Raw genomic sequence first — 17,796 nt, 5'->3', positions numbered from 1 at the left:
AAGCCAGCCCAGGCAGAAAAGTCCAGGAGACTCTTATCTCCAATTAACGGGCAAAAAAAGCAGAAATGGAGCTGTGGCTCAAGTGGCCAGCCTTGAGGGGAAAAGCTAAGAGGCAGAGTCAAGCCCTACTACCAACATACACACATAGACAATGAAAAAAGCAAGAAAAAGAAAAAAAAAGACCAAATATTGCCTTGGTAGGGTGCTGAGTCCAACCTCAGAGGGCTCCTCCCACCCCTCCTGGCTAACCCCAGAGCCCCCCGCCCCCAGGCTGGGCAATGAAAGCAAGGTCGTGGGCTCTCAATGGCTCCATTACAATAAACGATACATGCAAATGTAGGGTCCCTGGCCCCTGCCTTCCATCACCAGATGAGTTAGTCGGGGTTGATTGGATTAGTGGGCTACCCTTCTGTGGATGAGGAAGAGTCCCTGAGGAAGGTGGCTGATGAGCAAGAAGAAGGAAGGAAGGAGGTATCAGTGTTTCAGACAAAACCTTCCAGTGTTGGGTGCCTGCTGCTCTCAGTAGTCCTGCCTCTCTTCTGTACCTGTCCATGCCCCACCCTCAGTCCAAGAGCTGACACAAATGAAAAGCTGCAGTAGGGACTAGAAGGAAGTAGACTGAATTTAGCCGCATTGCCAAGTTCCAGTGGCTCATGCTTATAATCCTAGCTATTCAGGAGGCTGAGCTGAGAATCATGGTTCAAAGCCAGCCTGAGCAGGAAAGTCCATAAGACTCTTATTTCCAAAGAGCTGGAAGAGGAGCTATGGGTCAAGTGGTAGAGCACCAGCCTTGAGCAAAACAATCCCCACTGCCAGCATTAAAAAAAAAATAGTGACTCTATGTTCTCACGAGCTAGTTGTGTCTTTTTCTGATATACCTATGCTAATGTGCTATTATCCCTTCCACCCATGAATTTGCCCTCACTAGGCACTAGTTTGCTTTTGTGTGTGTGTAGCAGATATTTGTTAATGAGACATGGTAAAGCATTTGAAAGATTTGATTTGAAGAATTCCTAGATGAACCTTAGAAGGCAGTTTGGGAGGTGGTTTCCCCCAGGTTCTTTCATTCCATTATTATTTATATACTCAAATAAGGGGACTTATCAGCTGTGGAGGTGTTCATCCTACAGTGGGGTTTCTGGAGTCTGGGTTTTGTGTGCGCCTGCGTGCTTGTGTACGTGTGTGTGCGTGTGTGTATGTGTAACAGCTTTATAGATGCTATATATTATAGAGTTCATCTTCTTAAAGTGTACACTTCATTAGTTTGTAATATATTCACATACTTGTACACCCTCACCATTATCAGGTTAGTTTTTGTAAGATCATAGTTTTTGTAAGATCACCCCAAACAAAATGTGTAACTCCTTAGCAGTCATTTGCCACACATCTTTTCTGTAGCTACTGGAAACAACTTTCTGGATCTCCAGATTTCCCTATCCTGGACATTTTATTTAGGTGGTACATTCAATGCATTGTCTTTTGTGAGTGTTTTCTTTCTTTTACAGTGTTTTAAAGCCTCTGTGATGTTATAGTATATATTACATGTGTAAGTCATTCTTATGATGGCACTATTATATTTCAATCTAAGTGACCATGTTTTGTTTTTTTGATTATTTACTTGGATTGCATCTATTTTTTTACTTTGTGGATGATGTTGGTATGAACATTCATATTCAAGTTTTTCTATAGAAGATGTTTTATTTATCTTTACAATATATCTAGGAGTAGAATTGATCATCATTGAGTAAACATCTGACAAGTTTAATTTTTTTTGTCAGTTGTGGGGCTTGAATTAGAGCCTGGGTGCTGTCCCTGAGCTTTTTTGATCAAGGCTAACACTCTACCACTTTGAGCCACAGCTCTACGTCTGGTTTTCTGGTGGTTAATTGGAGAGAGGAGTCTCACAGACTTTCCTGCCTGAGCTGGCTTTGAACCTCAATCCTCAGATCTCAGCTTCCTGAGTAGCTAAGATTATAGGTGTGAGCCACCAGTGCTCAGCAAGTTTAACTTTTTGAGGAACGTTTTTTCCAAAATAGTTATACCATATTACAACCTCACTAGCAATTTATGAGGATTTTAATTTCTCTGTATCTTGGCCAACACTTGTTACTTCCTCCATCTTTGAATTGTATCTCTTGTCCGTGCATTCAAAGACCTCCCCACCTCCCCGTGTTATTTAATTGAATCATCCAACCAAGTTTTATTGCCGTTACTTCTATCAAGTGTGCTATCCTAGACTCTGAGCAGGATGAAGGTATAGACCCCAGAGGGGTCCTGCCTTGGCCTCTAGAATTTCCCCAAAATGTAAATAGACTTGCCCTGGACTTGAAATGAAGAACTCTGAACTCTGGTTTGAGCTTTGCTCCTAATTAGATTTGTTCCCTTTAGGGGAACCATGGGCCTAGGATTGAAGGAAGTTGGGACCAGATCAGCTTCAAAGCCATAGGTCTGATGACACTTTTTTGTTGTTGTCTATGTATTCTGGTACCAGTTTGTCTTTTTGTTAGTTTGTTTGGAGGTTTTTGCCAGGAGGGGTTGGTACTGGTACTGACAGTGGACTGTGAAATCAGGGCTTGGGTGCTCTCCCTTAGCTTTTTCAGTCAAGGATGGCACTTGAGCCACAGCTCTATTTCTGACTTTTTGCTGATTACTTAGAGGTAAGAGTCTCATGGACTTTCCTGCTCAAGGTGGCTTTGAATTGTGATCCTCAGCTCTTAGCCTCCTGAGTAGCTGAGATTACAGGTGTGATCCACTGGAGTTATTATTTTTATGCCCTAAAGAACACACATAGTAATAGGAACAGAGGGAAGGCCTCTGAGATAAACACCAGGAATCTGTCCCACATAGCAACAGTGTCCCTTCGTCCTTTTTCCAAGAGATTGTGCTATCCCAGAAATTGCCACTAGGTGGCAACATGCCAAGAGGCTGCATTCCTCTCTGCCTGGTGACTGATTTTTTTTTTTTAATGTATTTCAAACAACTCTTAGTATCATCATCATATCAATATTTTACTAACTGAAAATCATTACAGTGCAGTATACTAGCTCCTTTCAAATTAAGAAACAGGTGTTTACCACCAAGGACAGCAGGCATTTCAATAATCCAAGGTGTGGAGGAATAAAGATGCCATTCACTATCTGTCTAAGAGAGCACACCCTTTGAATAATTACTGGGATTCTGGAACCTGGTTTTTCTCCTAATCTTCTAAGAAACAGATGAGACTACAGAAAGTCAAGGGCCAGTATTTGAGTCCTCCTGCCTGCCTGGACTTTGCTCTCAGTAGTCAGAAAGGAACAAAGGATTAAGGCTCAGGTTTGCCCAGCAATGTTGTAGTCAGGGAGTGCTCCAATCAGCTCTCAGGGATAGAATCTGGATGTCAACAGATAAGAGGGGAAGGAAGTTGCTTCAGACCATGCAGCAGCCAGGGTAAGGCCAACATTCCCAGCCAGGCCTCGTAACTCTGGTCCAAAGGCCATGTAATGTTTTCCTGTCCAAGAAGGCTGCTCATGTCCCTTAAGCCACAGTCCTCTCTCTCCCCTTTAATTGCTGTCACTTCTGTCCCGCTTCCTGACTCCCCCATCCTTTGCAACCTTAGTTCACACTGGCCTAACCAGAAGCAGAGTAACTTACCTGTTCCAGAACCCCGGAGAGCCTGAAAGTCCAGGTTGGAAAACCAAAACAGAGGAAAGACTCCCTCCCTATCCTGCTTTGAACCCACAGTGCTGCACATGCTCCTGAAAATTGAGTTAGAAAAGAGAAGAGGTGCCCGAAACCTAAAGTCACCCTCTCAGATGCTGTCCAGCAAACCTTTGACTTTGATTGTTACCCTCTAAATGATTCCCCTAGCTTTCTGTTCCACCCAGGGAATGGTAGCTTTATTCTTCCATTTTCTGCAGGAAGATATCTTTGTTTTTCTCTTTCTCTTTCACCCCCCACATCCAGCCCATCATCAAGAATCCTTCAGGGGCTGCTTTTCAATGTATCTGTGTATACAGGTTTGCAGTGACATAACTCCCTCAAGCAACCAACTCGTAGGTTAACAAAATGAATACCAGGAAGCTGAAATGTGTTGTCAGGAAGGAGGGGAGGTCAAGGGGAGGAGGGAAAACAAATGGAGAGAGGAATGGTGGGCCAATACGGCCATAATATTTGATGTACATATATAAAAATGGGATTCGGTAGCTTGAAGGGATAGGGGTAGGTTTGGGAGAAATTAGAGAGAATGGTAGAAGAGGTGACATTGACCAAGATATATTGTACTGATAAACTGATATATTGAATTGAAACCCCTTTGTATAACTATTTAGGTGTGTGTGTGTGTGTGTGTGTGTGTGTGTGTGTGTGTGTGTGTGTGTGTGTGTGTGTGCTGGTCCTGGGGCTTGTACCCCTGGACACTGTCCCTGAGCTTTTTTGGTCTACCACTTGAGCCATAGTCTCACTTCCAGCTTTTTGGTGAAGATAGGCATCTCACAGACTTTCCTGTCCAGACTGGTTTAGAAGCACGATCCTCAGATCTCAGCTTCCTGAGCAACTCAAGCTACAGGCATGAGCCATTGGTGCTTGGCTAAAGGTAATTTTTTTAAGGGGCTGGGAAGGTGGCTCAGTGGTAGAGCGCTTGCCTTGCATGCCTGAGGCCCTGGGTTCGATTCCTCAGCACCACATAAGAAAAAAGAAAAAAGCCGGAAGTGGCGCTGTGGCTCAAGTGGTAGAGCGCTAGCCTTGAGCTGAAGAGCTGAGGGACAGTGCCCAGACCCAGAGTTCAGGCCCCACGACTGGACCCCCCCCCCAAAAAAGATTATTTTTTAAGATGTATCTGTAATATAACCCCTTTTTCTCACCTCCCACAGTTACATACTAGCCCAGCCACTAGTATCTTTTATCTGAATTGTGGAAATAGCTTCTTAACTGGACACTCTGTCTCCACCCTAAATAAAAATAGGCATTGGCAGAAGGTGTCCTCCATTGAATGCCCAGCCTCCACAGTTGTACATAGGAGACAAGTCCCTTCCTTTGTACTCAGTCAAACCAGTCTGAGGGAGCCTGAGTCCAATGATGGCTGAGTTAATCCAGCACACAGGGAAGCTAGGTGTACAACCTGCCTTCCCCAACCTAGTGTGGGGAATGATGAATCTCTAAGACAAAACAAATGGCTAGATTTGGATTCCGTTGCCATTCTCTTCCTTTTCTTCCTCCGTTTCTCTTTCTTTCTTCCTCTCTTCCTCTCTTTCTGTTTCTCTTTCTTTCTTTCTCTCTTCCTCTCTCTTTCTTCCTTCCTTCCTTCCTTCCTTTCTTTCTGCCAGTCCCCAAGGTTTGGGTACTGTCCCTGAGCTTTTTTTTTCTCACAAGGCTAGCGCTCTACCCCTTGAGTCACAGATTTACTTCTAACTTCTTTGGTAATTAATTCGAGATAAGAGTCTCACAGACTTTCATTCTGGGCTGGCTTTGAACCACAACCTCAGTCCTTAACCACCTGAGTAACTAGAATTACAGACCTGAGCCAGTGGCAGCTGCTATTTTCAATACTTTGAGTAATGCTGGGATGAGTATCTTTGTATTTATTGCTTGTGCTCCTGAGGCTTTGCTGTAAATCTCTTTTAGCTATTTTTAACAAAATTCTTTTTAATATTATCAATCACACAATCGCCAACAAGTGATTTCTGACTGTGAGTGGAGACCCCTTAAGTTCCTGCCCTGTACTTTTGATACCTGATTCTGTGAAATAGAGCAAATCACATCACTTTCCACACCATAGTTCTCCATTTTTAAACTAAACAGATCATGTTAGATGAGTGTTAAGGGTCTTCCCAACTCTAACCTTCAGCAGTGTTTTTCCCTCACCCTCACAGCTAATCAATGAGTCTGACAAGCTAGTCATTATCAGTCATTATAAGCAAGCCATGTCAAAGGCACCATTTTAAAATGTCCAAGTCCATCCATCTAGTTGCAGCTCCTCTAAATCAAGATATGGGTATCCACTGTAGAAAGAGATTTGCTTCTAAATTTAATATGGAGGTCTACAATCAAAACTAAAATAAGACATGTGTGAACGCTCAGGGCTGGCACACGGGATGTGCTCGATGAAGATCTGCTTCATTTGAATCCGTGCCCAGCCTTCAGAGGTTGGGGAGCCCTCTGGTCTCCTGAAAGGCTGCTGGAGTTCACAGTGCAGCGCTGGAATTGGGGATGCACCCCCACAGTGAGTCCTGCCCAGCACACTGGGTGCTGTGGCAAGACAAAGACTCATGCAGCTTCCCCTAAAGGGCTGACGATCTAGAGGGGGAGATCAGAACCCCTGTACACGAAACAAGCATGCCTCGGGCGATGTCTTCAATGGAAAAACCAGATGGAGAACAGAACAATTATCGGAGCAAATCAGGCAAGCCTGCTGTTGAGGAAAAAAGCTTAAGGAAATGTGTTCTGTTTCCTTTTTAAACCAAGGTGTTAGGGAAGACTGGAGAAGCGAAGCCTCTAGAAAACCTAGAGCAGCTCTGATCTCAGGTAAACCATGGGGCAGCTTTTATTTTTAATTAGTTTTCTACTTGTTCTTGATTTATTTTTGTGATGCTGTTGTAGAAGCCAGGGCCTGTGCATGCTAGATAAGTGCTCTGCAACTCTTGGCAAGTCCAGCCTCTCTCTTTGTTTTTTGATTTTTTTTCCTTTTCTTTCAGTTGTGGTGCTTGAGCCCTAGGCCTGGGCACTGTCCCTGAGCTTTTTTGCTCAAGACTAGTGCTCTACCACTTTGAGCCACAGCAACACTTCCCATGGGACAGCTTTTTTTTTTTTTTTTTTTTTTAACCTTTCAGTGTGCTCTGGTAATACCAGCCTTGCCCCAAATCCAATCACTTACTCAAATTGAGTTTTTGCAATGTTGGAGCAAACATTTACACCTGGGCAAATGAGTTAGGAAATGGGGGGCAAAATAATCACTCTGTAAACAACAGAAAATGTGCTTCCTAAGAATCTACTACTATTGAAAAGAATGGCTCATAAATGATTATGAACCTATGTTACTTAAGAGTAACATTTGTATAGAATTTTTTTTTTTTTGGTCCAGTCGTGGGCCTGAACTCTGGGCCTGGGCGCTGTCCCTCAGCTCTTCAGCTCAAGGCTAGCGCTCTAGCACTTGAGCCACAGTGCCACTTCTGGCTTTTTTTTCTGCTTATGTGGTGCTGAGGAATCAAACCCAGGGCCTCATGCATGCAAGGCAAGCGCTCTACCACTGAGCCACCTTCCCAGCCCCGTGTATAGAATTTTATAATCTCTAAGCCCTCCTCCTCCTCCTCCTCCCTCTCTCTCTACCTCTCCTTCTCCCTTTTTTTCTCTCCCCCTCTCTTTCCTTCCCCCTTCCCCTTCCCTTCTCTTCCTTCTCCTTCTCCTTCTCTTTCTCCTTCTCCTTCTCTATCTCCTTCATTCTGGGTCTTAAACTCAGGGACTAGGCATTGTCTCTGATAATTTTTTTTTTTTTTGTCGGTCATGGGGCTTGAACTCTGGGCCTGGGCGCTGTCCCTCAGCTCTTCAGCTCAAGGCAAGCACTCTACCACTTGAGCTACAGCGCCACTTCCGGTTTTCTGGTGGTTTATTGGAGATAGGAGTCTCATGGTTTCTCCTGCCCGGGCTGGCTTTGAACCGCGATCCTCAGATCTCAGCCTCCTGAGTAGCTAGGATTACAGGCGTGAGCCACCAGCGCCTGGCTCTGATAATTTTTTATCAAGATTAATGCGCTACTACTTGAGCCACAGCTCCACTTTGTGTGTGTGTGTGTGTGTGTGTGTGTGTGTGTGGTTAGAGATAATAGTCTCACAGACTTTCCTGCCCAGGTTGGCTTCAAACTGTCCTCACATCTCAGCTTCCTGAATAGCAGATTATAGGTGTAAGCCACCAGTGCCTGGCTGGCTTTGTTTTATTATTTTTCAATTTTTTGAAAACTGTATAGCTCCTTTTGACATTTCAGGTTACGAAGTCTGAGAGATCCACTGAGGCTCGTTCATGTGTGATTTGGTGGGGTTTCCTTGTGAGGGTCAGCAATAGACTCTCTGGTTCTCTAATTCTTTCTCCTACCCTGTGCTGCTTTCCCATGAAAATCTTTATCTCCAAACCATTAATATTTTAGCATAAATGTTCACAGTATTTTAAGTATGTTTCCTTTTGAGCAGGAACACACACACACACACACACACACACACACACACACACACACACACACACACACACAAAGGCTAGCCCAAGTTTACTCTTCTTTTGAGGGAATGGTAGCCATCCCCATCTGATTTACATTTCATGCCATACAGCAGGAAATAGTTAAGTTGACAAATAGGATATTTACAACTACAACTGCTACTTGGCAGTTAGTTTTTAACAATTGTTGCAAATGTGATTTATTTGCTATTATAAAAGGGCATTACTGTGCGAATATGATCCTGAAATTAGCTTCAGTTTAGCAAAGGGGCCTTGACAGCTTGACCCCCCTAATATCCTTCTAATGACGCTATTTACATTCAATGCTTACTCAAGTCCCTCCCTGCTCGATTTGTCTGAGACAGTCCACTCTAAGGCAGATGCATTATGTATTTTAACATAGCGAGTTGGTGAGTGGGGCACTTGTAGACCTTCTTAGAAAGAAAAAAAAAATTCAATCAAGTCTTCATGAAAATGTGTTAGTTTCCAACTTCCTACAGTGAAAAGGCATTACTGCTAATTACAGCACACTCCAGAAATACAATACTTCATGTTTTCTCCACAAGACATTTCCAGGGCATGGATTATATGAAACAAGAACATGTTCTGATCCACTGCAACTTTAGCTTTTAATTTGGCCAGGGCATTACTAGAAGATCAGCGTCAGCCTCTCTGGCAGGAGCTGGAAGGTGGACTTGGAACCAGGCAGAGTTGAGTTCAAATCCCTGGGCCCTGTGCTCACCTTAATTCTGTAATGTGGGCTGTGGGTTTTGAGGTGGTTACAACTGTGAGAGATGTTTGTGAAGCACCTGACTTATCGGAGGTTCTTAATACCTCGGATCCAGTTGTGGTCTGACTGCTTGCTTAAAGCTCAGAAATGTCACCTTCGGGAGGTAGCCCTGATCTCACTAGACAAATTCAGCCTGTCCTTTCTGCTTCAGCCATGTTTCCTTCCATCCTACTGTGAGATTACATATTACATCCTAATTGTTTCCCTCCATCTCACTGTTACATTACATATTACCTTATTATCAGCTGAATACACATGTATCTGGCTTTACTTCTTGATGTCCTATTTACCTTTGACTCTCTAGGACTAGCAGTGGCATGTCTTTAGCATTGAACCTAGGAGGATTCTAGGGGGTGTTTCTGTCCTCAGTGTAGAGGTAGAAAATGACAAGGACAACTAAAGTCAATCCAGTATAAGAGAAAGAAGAGATAGCTTATGATCTACCTTTATTGTTGCCAATTTAATACATTGTAGCTGTTCAGTAAATATTTGTCAGAGAAAATAGTGGACATCACTCAGTTACCCAGTAGTGGACAGTAATGTATAACTAACATTTATTTTTCTGTGTGTTTACTGGTCCTGGGGCTTGGACTCGGGGCCTGGTCTCTGTTCCTGAGCTTTCAGCTCAAGGCTAGTGCTCTACTACTTGAGCCACAGCTCCACTTTTGGCTTTTTGAAGGTTAATTGGAATTAAGAGTCTCGTGGACTTTCCTGCCCAGACTGGTTTTGAACTGCAAATCCTCCAATATCACCCTTCTGAATAGCTAGGATTACAGCTGTAGGCCACTGGTACTTAGCAACATGTATTCTTTTAAGCACTTTTAATTTTTATTGCATCATAGTGTTTTTCTAATTAACCTGTGACAGAGCATTCTCACTGACTGATAGCTAAGTGTGTTGTGACACGTTAGTAGTAAAGTGAAATCCTGTACTTGCCTGGCAAACTAAGACTTACAGGCCACAGGTATATTTCCCTTAAGTGTCATATTGAGATTCCCGGAGAGACCAGCACTGCTTTTTTCCAAGTCAAGACAAACTACCTTATTCATTTTCACTCACCCTTCACTATTCACTTTAGTTCCCCACCCTCTGAAGCTCCTGTCCTGTCTCATTTTCTCAGTAGAAGCCAATGCACTGATACCTCTGAAATGACAAATCACCAGCAGAAAAATCAAAGTCAACATGAACCTTTCAAGAGCCAACATCTCTGTTAAATTTTCTTAACCTATTTATTATTTTTTATAAAAATAAGTCTATTTGAAAGTGAAAGGAAAACTGTGAAAATAAGTAGTTAAGACCGACCATCTGGAGAGGGGCCCCAAAGAGGAGCCCAACGGAGTCCTCCAGAGAGTGGTTTTTATAGTCCAGGCTCCACCCCATAGCCCCTCCCCTTTGCACTGATTGCTTGATGGCTCACACATGCACCACCCCAGCTCTTTCCATTGGTTGAGTGGGCACCCAGGGCATTATGCAAACAAGAAACATTTGTAGCCAGGCATGGCTGGCTCACACTTGTCATCCTAGCTACTCAAGAGGCTGAGATCTGAGGATCTTGGTTCAAAGCCAGCCTGGGCAGGAAAGTCCGTGAGACTCTTATCTCCAATAAACCACTAGAAAACTGAAAGTGGCACTGTGGCTCAAGAGGCAGAGCCCTAGCCTTGTACTGAAGAGCTGAGGGACAGTGCCCAGGCCCAGAGTTCAAGCCCCATAACCGACAAAAATAAAAATAAAATCCCAGAAACAAAAACAAGAAGCATTTGTGTGGGAGCTCATATGGTAAGAAGAAGAAGTAATTGAGCAGGAGCCCCAGACACTATGGGAAGCGGAAGTTCCACCAAACTGCTATTAGGAAACAGGGGCGATGACCTTTCCGTGAAAGGCAGAATGGGGTACAGCAATCTGGGATCCTACAGGAAGGGTCTTTCAGACAGGCATTGGTTTGTGTGTTCATTCCCTTAACCTTAAATGTTCTGATTAAAACCAGGCTTCATCCTTCAGCTGAACAAGCAAAAGCAGAAGCAAAGATATCCACTCCATAAAGTCCCAAAGCTGTTGGTTTGGCTTGGCCTGTTGTGGTTTTGTCTGGTTGAGGTGTGGGGGGTGCAAAGGGATTTCTTTTTCTTGTCTGCTTCCTAATCACGTCCTCACTTCCTTTTTTAAATCAGTTATGGGCAACAGACCTCAGCCTCACTTACAGTGACCAGTTGGCTCTGACACAGCTCACTCTGTACTTGACAAACGGCAACCTGGATTGCAATTTGGGCACCTTGGAAGTGCCCTGCTCAATCCCAAAAGACAAGGAAAAACTGGAGCCCAATCCCCTTCTGTCAACACTGGTAAGCCACAGATACTTCCTGACTGTTCTGAATTTTCCTGATTGTTCTGCAGTGCTCAGCCACCACATGCTTGTTAGGTTTTTAAAAAGAAATAGCCGAGGAAGAACAGCAGCACCTCGTTTCGAATCCGAGTCACGGCACCATTTATGTTAGGTTTTTAAAAAGAGGTGGCTGAGTAAGAACAGCACCGCACACGTGGTATTCAGGTAAGGGGTAGGTTTTTTCAGTAGACCTGCTGGGACCAGGCAAGGTTGGCACTCCACGTGGCTGGCCCCGGGTTAGGCCTTATATAGGGTAGGGGCGGGGAAAGGTGTGTCCAGGTAAAGGGAAGTGGGACCAGATGGGAGAAAGGTGTGGCCACATCAGATTAAGATGTGACCTCAGCGGATGCAGATGTGACCTCTTCCAGGTACTGGGCGAGGTCTGTTCGCAGTCTGGGAATGGACCTTACAATGCTGAGCTCAGTCTGTTTGCCAGGCTCTTGAATAGAAGAAGAAGAAAAAAAAAATGAAACCGGGTTTTTAGGCTCTAGGCCCAAAGTCCAAGAGTCCCACAATAGGTCTGGCCACTCACCCTCAAATGCACACAAAAAAAAGACATAGTGGAAGGCAGGAAGGAGATTGATTACATGGCAGCCATGGGAGGACAGCACTCAGTACTTCTTCCGCCATCTTCAGGAGTCCAGGTATTGACTTAGGTTAAATAGGGAGAACTAGAGAAGGGATGAGAAAGGTATGCAGAGTAAATAGGCCCAAGTCACCAGTATGGCCTGGTTGGCCATTAGTTCAGTCTCTTGTCTCTGGAGGAGTTCTAGAGAATTAATTTATCATTTCACCCCTAGAACAGAACAGGAACCAGCTACCTAACAAATGGTCTCCTGAGTTCTGAGCTGTTTCCTTTCCGATAATAAGAAGATGATATTGTCTGTCTGAGGTGAAGTTTGCCTTCTGTCACAGGATACTTATTGGTGAATCCTATTCTTCCAAAAGCCCAAGGATTACAAAGGGATTGCACAGAGGATAACTCAAATCCAAGGGCACAGGGATAAAATGGGGAATAGGGCAGAGTGTCCATCAGCTTTTAATTTATAAGGCCAACAAAAAAAAACATGTTTTAGGCTGCTGCTTACAAACACTAGGCAAGTCACAGAACTGCTCTGAAACTAGTTCCAGGCATGTGAAGGTCTTGGCCAAAGGAGAGGGAAGAGGTCCTCCAGGAGGAAGAGGAAGCAGTATGTGGAAGTGCCAGGTTTCTGTTTGGGTCCTCCCTTCTCTCTGGCCAAGTCTTTTTGCTTATTCCCATGTGGAAGTAAATGTAAATGGCTTCGTTGACTCTCTTTCTGACAGTCACCATATTTTTCTAGCCCCAAGTGCTTTGAGTTTCAGATTTCTAGATCCAATATTCTACAGAATTCCCCTGCTTGAAGTTGTCATGGGGAACTACTCAAATCTGCCTTGTCACCTTCTGGCCCCTATGCATGCCTTGTGCGAGATCAGGCTAGTGCCTGATAAGATATACCTTAGCCCATTCTCAGTGGACAGCTGGTCACACAGATTCTAGCTGAAGTTTCCCCTCCATCCAGGAAGATCTGTCTTCATTTCTGCTTCCATCACCCTCACACTAGTATTCTCATAGCTCCTGGGTAAGACCCCCTGCCTCCTGCCTCCCCTTCAGCCTAAATAAACACTGCAGTCAAGAGCATCAGGCCAAAAGCAAATCTATGCTGTTCCCCTCCTTGGGATTTCTATGCTGGCTCCATTCACCGTCAGGAAACACCCAACTTTCCATCTTGATCAAGGATGCCTCTAGTGATCTGCCTCATTCTGCAGCCACAGCCTCCCTTGCAGTCACTGGTCCTGTCCCTAGTGTGACTGGGACCAGACATTCCAGGCCCCTGGGTTAGAAAGGCTAAATCTCTGGGAAGGTGGGTGCTTGGTCAAACAAAGGTGGTCATGGATGAAAGAACAAAGGTCAAGAGGACCAGATGGCCCTTGGAGCAAGTGAATTGGGTTCTCTGCCACATTGTTCTGATGGCGGACAAAGGGCTTCTGCTGCTGCCTTCTACAATAGTAGGTTATGTTCCCTTTTGTGGTGTGTGTGTGTGTGTGTGTGTGTGTGTGTGTGTGTGTGTGTGTACTAGAACTGGGGCTTGAACTCAGGAACTAATAACCTCTTACTTGGCTTTTTTTCACTCAAGGCTGGCACTCTACCACTTGAGCTACAACTCCACTTTTGGCTTTTTGCTAGTTAATTGGCAATAATAGTCTTTTTGTCTTGCTGAGGCTAGCTTTGAACTATGATCAGATCTCAGCCTCCTCAGTACATAGGATTACAGGTGTGATCCACTGGTGGCCGGTCTGTGAACCCTTTCTGCAAAGAAGTCCTACTTGAAATCCAAATATATTAGAGATGAAAGAGGACACATTCTAATATTCTACACACATTTTTCCAGAGAGTTTTCTCCAGCCTCTACTGGGCCTTTCCAGGACCCTGGAGGGTCCTGGATTTAAAGGGCCTGTTTGACAAGGTGTCCACAGTCCTCCAACAGAGGGTGCCTGATGCCTTGTATGTTCATGCAGCTACTTTGCTTACCTCTTCCTCAATCCAGTTGTCCAGGTAGGATGTGGCTCATGGAATCCCCTCCATTTCTGCTTATTGAGGAGCAGAGTTGGACTGGGCAGAAGAAACAGACTTCTTTTAATCAACCCCAGGACATTGCTGAGAATCTCCCAGGACCATCTCTACCTGTGGCCCCTATCTTCATCCACAGGATCTGCAGGAGCTGAAGAGCGCAGGGATAGTGCCCAGGCCCAGAGTTCAAGCCCCACAACCAAGCAAAAAAAAAAAATATGTTTAAACAGCTGGGTGCTGGTGGCTCATACTCATAATCTTAGCTACTCAGGAGTCTGAGATCTGAGGATCCCAGTTTGAAGCCTGTCCAGGCAGAAAAAAAAAAATCCATGAGACTCTTATCTCCAATTAATCACCAAAAAGCCAGAAGTGGATCTGGGGCTGAAGTGGTAGAGCTGCAACAGTAGAGCAAAAAGCTAAGGGTCAGTACCCAGGGCCTGAGTTCAAGCCCTAGTATCAGCACAAAAAGATATAAATAAATAGTGTTCTGCCACAATTAACATAAAGCATCACCTTTTTCTATCATTTTTTACTCTTCCCCACTTCCTGGACCCTCCAACCCATGGCTGGTGAGTGGCCAAAAAGGAACATCTTTGCTAACACCTTAAAACAACCCCAGTCATTTAATCCCCATTTTAACAGACCATGATCTGTAATGAATGATTAAGTAAAACCTTTTGTGTTAAATTATGATTTTAATAATGATTCTGTCTCCTGTAATTTATTACGAATTCTCAAATGCTTCGGGTTTGATTTTGATAGAATGCAACAACAACAGAGTTTATGCGATGACTTTATTTTTAGAACTCCTTCTTTTGAAGACGCACAACCCCCCCCCCAACTGCTGCTACTGTAATTATGTACAAAACCGATCACTCATTAGAGTTAGGATACATTATCTTCTAGACAGATGAGGCTAAATAAGCAACACATTAATAATTCAGAGAGCAGTTCATTATGCATGTGGATGCCTGCTTCGTAACTGAAATAAGAACCTCATCAACCTCTGCCAACCCTTAAACAATAGTTCTGTGTTATTGCAGCACATTCCAGTTTACGCTTGTTAAACTGCTACTTGGATTATTTTATCAAACATTCATTTATTTGTTGTCCCTTACTGCCGAGAACAGATTTTGGAAGCTCCTTTTTTAAGTTAATGATTTGAGCAATGGGTGTTATTAATTCTCAGAATATTATAAACATGATTAATTTTCAGGCAGAGATTTATTACATAAGGATTTCAACTATGTCAACTGAAATGCATCACTGTCAAAACAAGTATCATGGCGAAAATAGAATATGCTCCACACTTCAAGTGCTGGTGCTCAGAACTAAATCAATTTAAATTGTGGCTGAAGCAAAATTATATTCTCCAGTGAAAAGGAGTATTTCCAGCTTCCTTTATTTAGCTTGAAGCATTCTTGTTAGATTGTGATTTAGAAAGGTAGTTTAATAAGACTAGACTTCTACCAGTGTTTTGTGTTTTATTTCTTCCTGTTTTAGTGGGGAAAGCTCACTCCTGAAACTTCTGCACATTCCAGATGTGGCCAGGGGGGGATCTGGACTGAAGAGCACTGGTCTGGGAGTCATAGATCATGGATTCTGGTTTCTTTATTTGTAAAATACAGGAGGACAAAATGATCTCCTGAGCCATTTGGTTTTTATGGGGCTGGAGGAACAGGGCTCTCTGCACCAGGCCTGGCCAGGCAGCTTCATGTATTAAGGAAGGCTAAGGGTTAGAACACCTCCAGTGATGGACACAGGAAAGGCACATGCTTTCACACTGTGGCTTCTCTCAAGGAGTCTTTTATTGCTGGGTGTCGGTGGCTCATGCACATAAGTCTAAATGCAGAGGAAACTGAGACCTGAGGATTGAGGTTAGAAGCCAACCTATGCAGGAAAGTCAATCAGACTTGTATCACCAATTAACCAGCAAAAATCTGCAAGTGAGGGTGTGGCTCAAGTGGTAGAGTGCCAGCCTCCCGTAAAATAGCTAAAGGACAGCAGTCAGGCCCTGAGATCAAGAGTAGTACTGGCACTCGTGTGTGCATGGGCACACGTGTGTGCATGTACGTGCGCGCGCACACACACACACACACACACACACACACATACACACCATCCCCTGTTATCACTGATTTTTGCTGAAACTTTTAGAAGGAATAATCTTGTGATAACAGCTCCTACCCTAAGTTTTCATCAGCTCATCACCTGACCCCTGACCTCTACCAATTAATAATAATAGTTCAGGAAGAATCAACTCGAAACTGGGCTCTGGTGGCTCACACCTATAATCCTAGCTACTCAGGAGGTGAAAATCTGAGGATTAACATTTGAAGCCAGTCTGGGTAGGAAAGTCCACGAGACTTTTTTCTCCAATTAACCACACACACACACACACACACACACACACACACACACACACACACACACACACACACACACACACATCAACCCTAGAAGTAGAGGGGTGTGATTCAAGTAGTAGGGCACCAGACTTGAGTCAAAAAGCTAAGGGACAGCACCTAGGCCCTGAATTCAAGTCCCACTGTGGTACTAATAGATACATAAATAAATAATAAAAAAGCATGAGTAGACATGGAGCAGTTTCCTAAATAAAAGTATCTCCTATATTTGACATTTATTTATAGCAAACAGCAAACTTGGACCAAGAACCATATTTTGCTAAAAGTGTTTACATGCCCAGTAATATACATGATATATACATTTTAGCTCTTCAAAATCAAGTTCAGTGGTTTCCTTATTTAATTTTTTAAGAGAAAAAATATATTTACATGATTCAAAAGACAAATTATTCTTTAAATTTTTATTTATTTATTTATTTTTGCCAGGCACTGGTGGCTCACACCTGTAAATCCTAGCTACTCAGGGGGCTGAGATCTGAGGATCCCAGTTCAAAGCCAGCCCGGGCAGGAAAGTCTGTGAAACTCTTCTCTCTAATAAACCACCAGAAAACCGGAAGTGGCGCAATGTCTTAAGTGGTAGAGCTCTAGCCTTAAGCTGAAGAGCTGAGGGACAGCACCCAGGCCCAGAGTTTAAGTCCCACAACTGAAAAAAATTATTTTTTATTGTTGTTATAAAAGTGATGTACAGAGGGATTACAGTTACATAAATCAGGTAAAGTACCTTTCTTTTTGGACAGTGTCACCCCTTCTTTCACTCTGCCAGTTTTTCCCTCCTGTACATACCCACAAGTTATATAGTTCATTTTCAACATAGTATCTAGTGAGTACCACTGCTGCATCATCCACCCAAAGACAAATTCTTTTGAGCTAGATCTAAAATACACCAGGACATGATAAATTATACAGGACTCAAGGCATAGTGAGACCAAAAGAGTATACTCTTAGGGACAAATACAAGGTGCAATGCTTCTGTGCATCTGATTACAAAATAATATTTATTGAATTGCAAAAAGATGAGTCCTTTTGATTAGGGCCCAGTTCCCACCACACCTGAAACAGTGTGCCAAGCAAACACACAAAGAGAAGATACCTCTTCCCCTTCTATATTCAAAATGCAGCTGAGAATACACACACATAGTTCCCAATCTCTTTTCTTTGGAGAGCTTTCAATACCAGTTCACAAAGAACACTGTTGTTTCCGTTTAACCACAATATATTCCATTGTATGCATGTGCCGTAATATATTCATCTTTTCCTCTATGGTAGATTTTTGGCTCCTTTCCATTTTTCATATTATGAACCGCTATAGTGAATAACTTTGTGTATGCCTCATTGTGTGCTCAGTTTAGTTTATCTGAAAATATATTCCAAAAAGTAGAATTGTTGGATCAAAGGAAGGACTGCATAATTTCAATACATATTTTCAAATTGTGGATTT

At 43.4% G+C, this 17,796-nt stretch overlaps 1 protein-coding gene across 10 annotated transcripts in view; it reads left to right on the top strand.

Annotated features, from left to right (window-relative positions):
• Nucleotides 1–17,796, top strand: part of Iqch (IQ motif containing H) — a 239,377-nt gene that overhangs the window by 187,145 nt on the left and 34,436 nt on the right. For all 10 annotated transcript variants that reach the window (XM_069995061.1, XM_069995060.1, XM_069995070.1 and 7 more), the window contains one exon: nucleotides 11,131–11,301. In XM_069995061.1, the coding sequence (XP_069851162.1) occupies nucleotides 11,131–11,301 (171 nt within the window). The remainder of the gene's footprint in view (nucleotides 1–11,130; nucleotides 11,302–17,796) is intronic.

The sequence above is a fragment of the Dipodomys merriami genome, unplaced genomic scaffold (genome assembly GCF_024711535.1).
Source record: "Dipodomys merriami isolate MVZ:Mamm:240054 unplaced genomic scaffold, mDipMer1.0.p SCAF_48, whole genome shotgun sequence".
Taxonomy (NCBI): Eukaryota; Metazoa; Chordata; class Mammalia; order Rodentia; family Heteromyidae; genus Dipodomys; species Dipodomys merriami.
The sequence above is the reverse complement of the archived record's forward strand: the minus strand, read 5'-3'. Positions and strand labels throughout refer to the sequence as shown.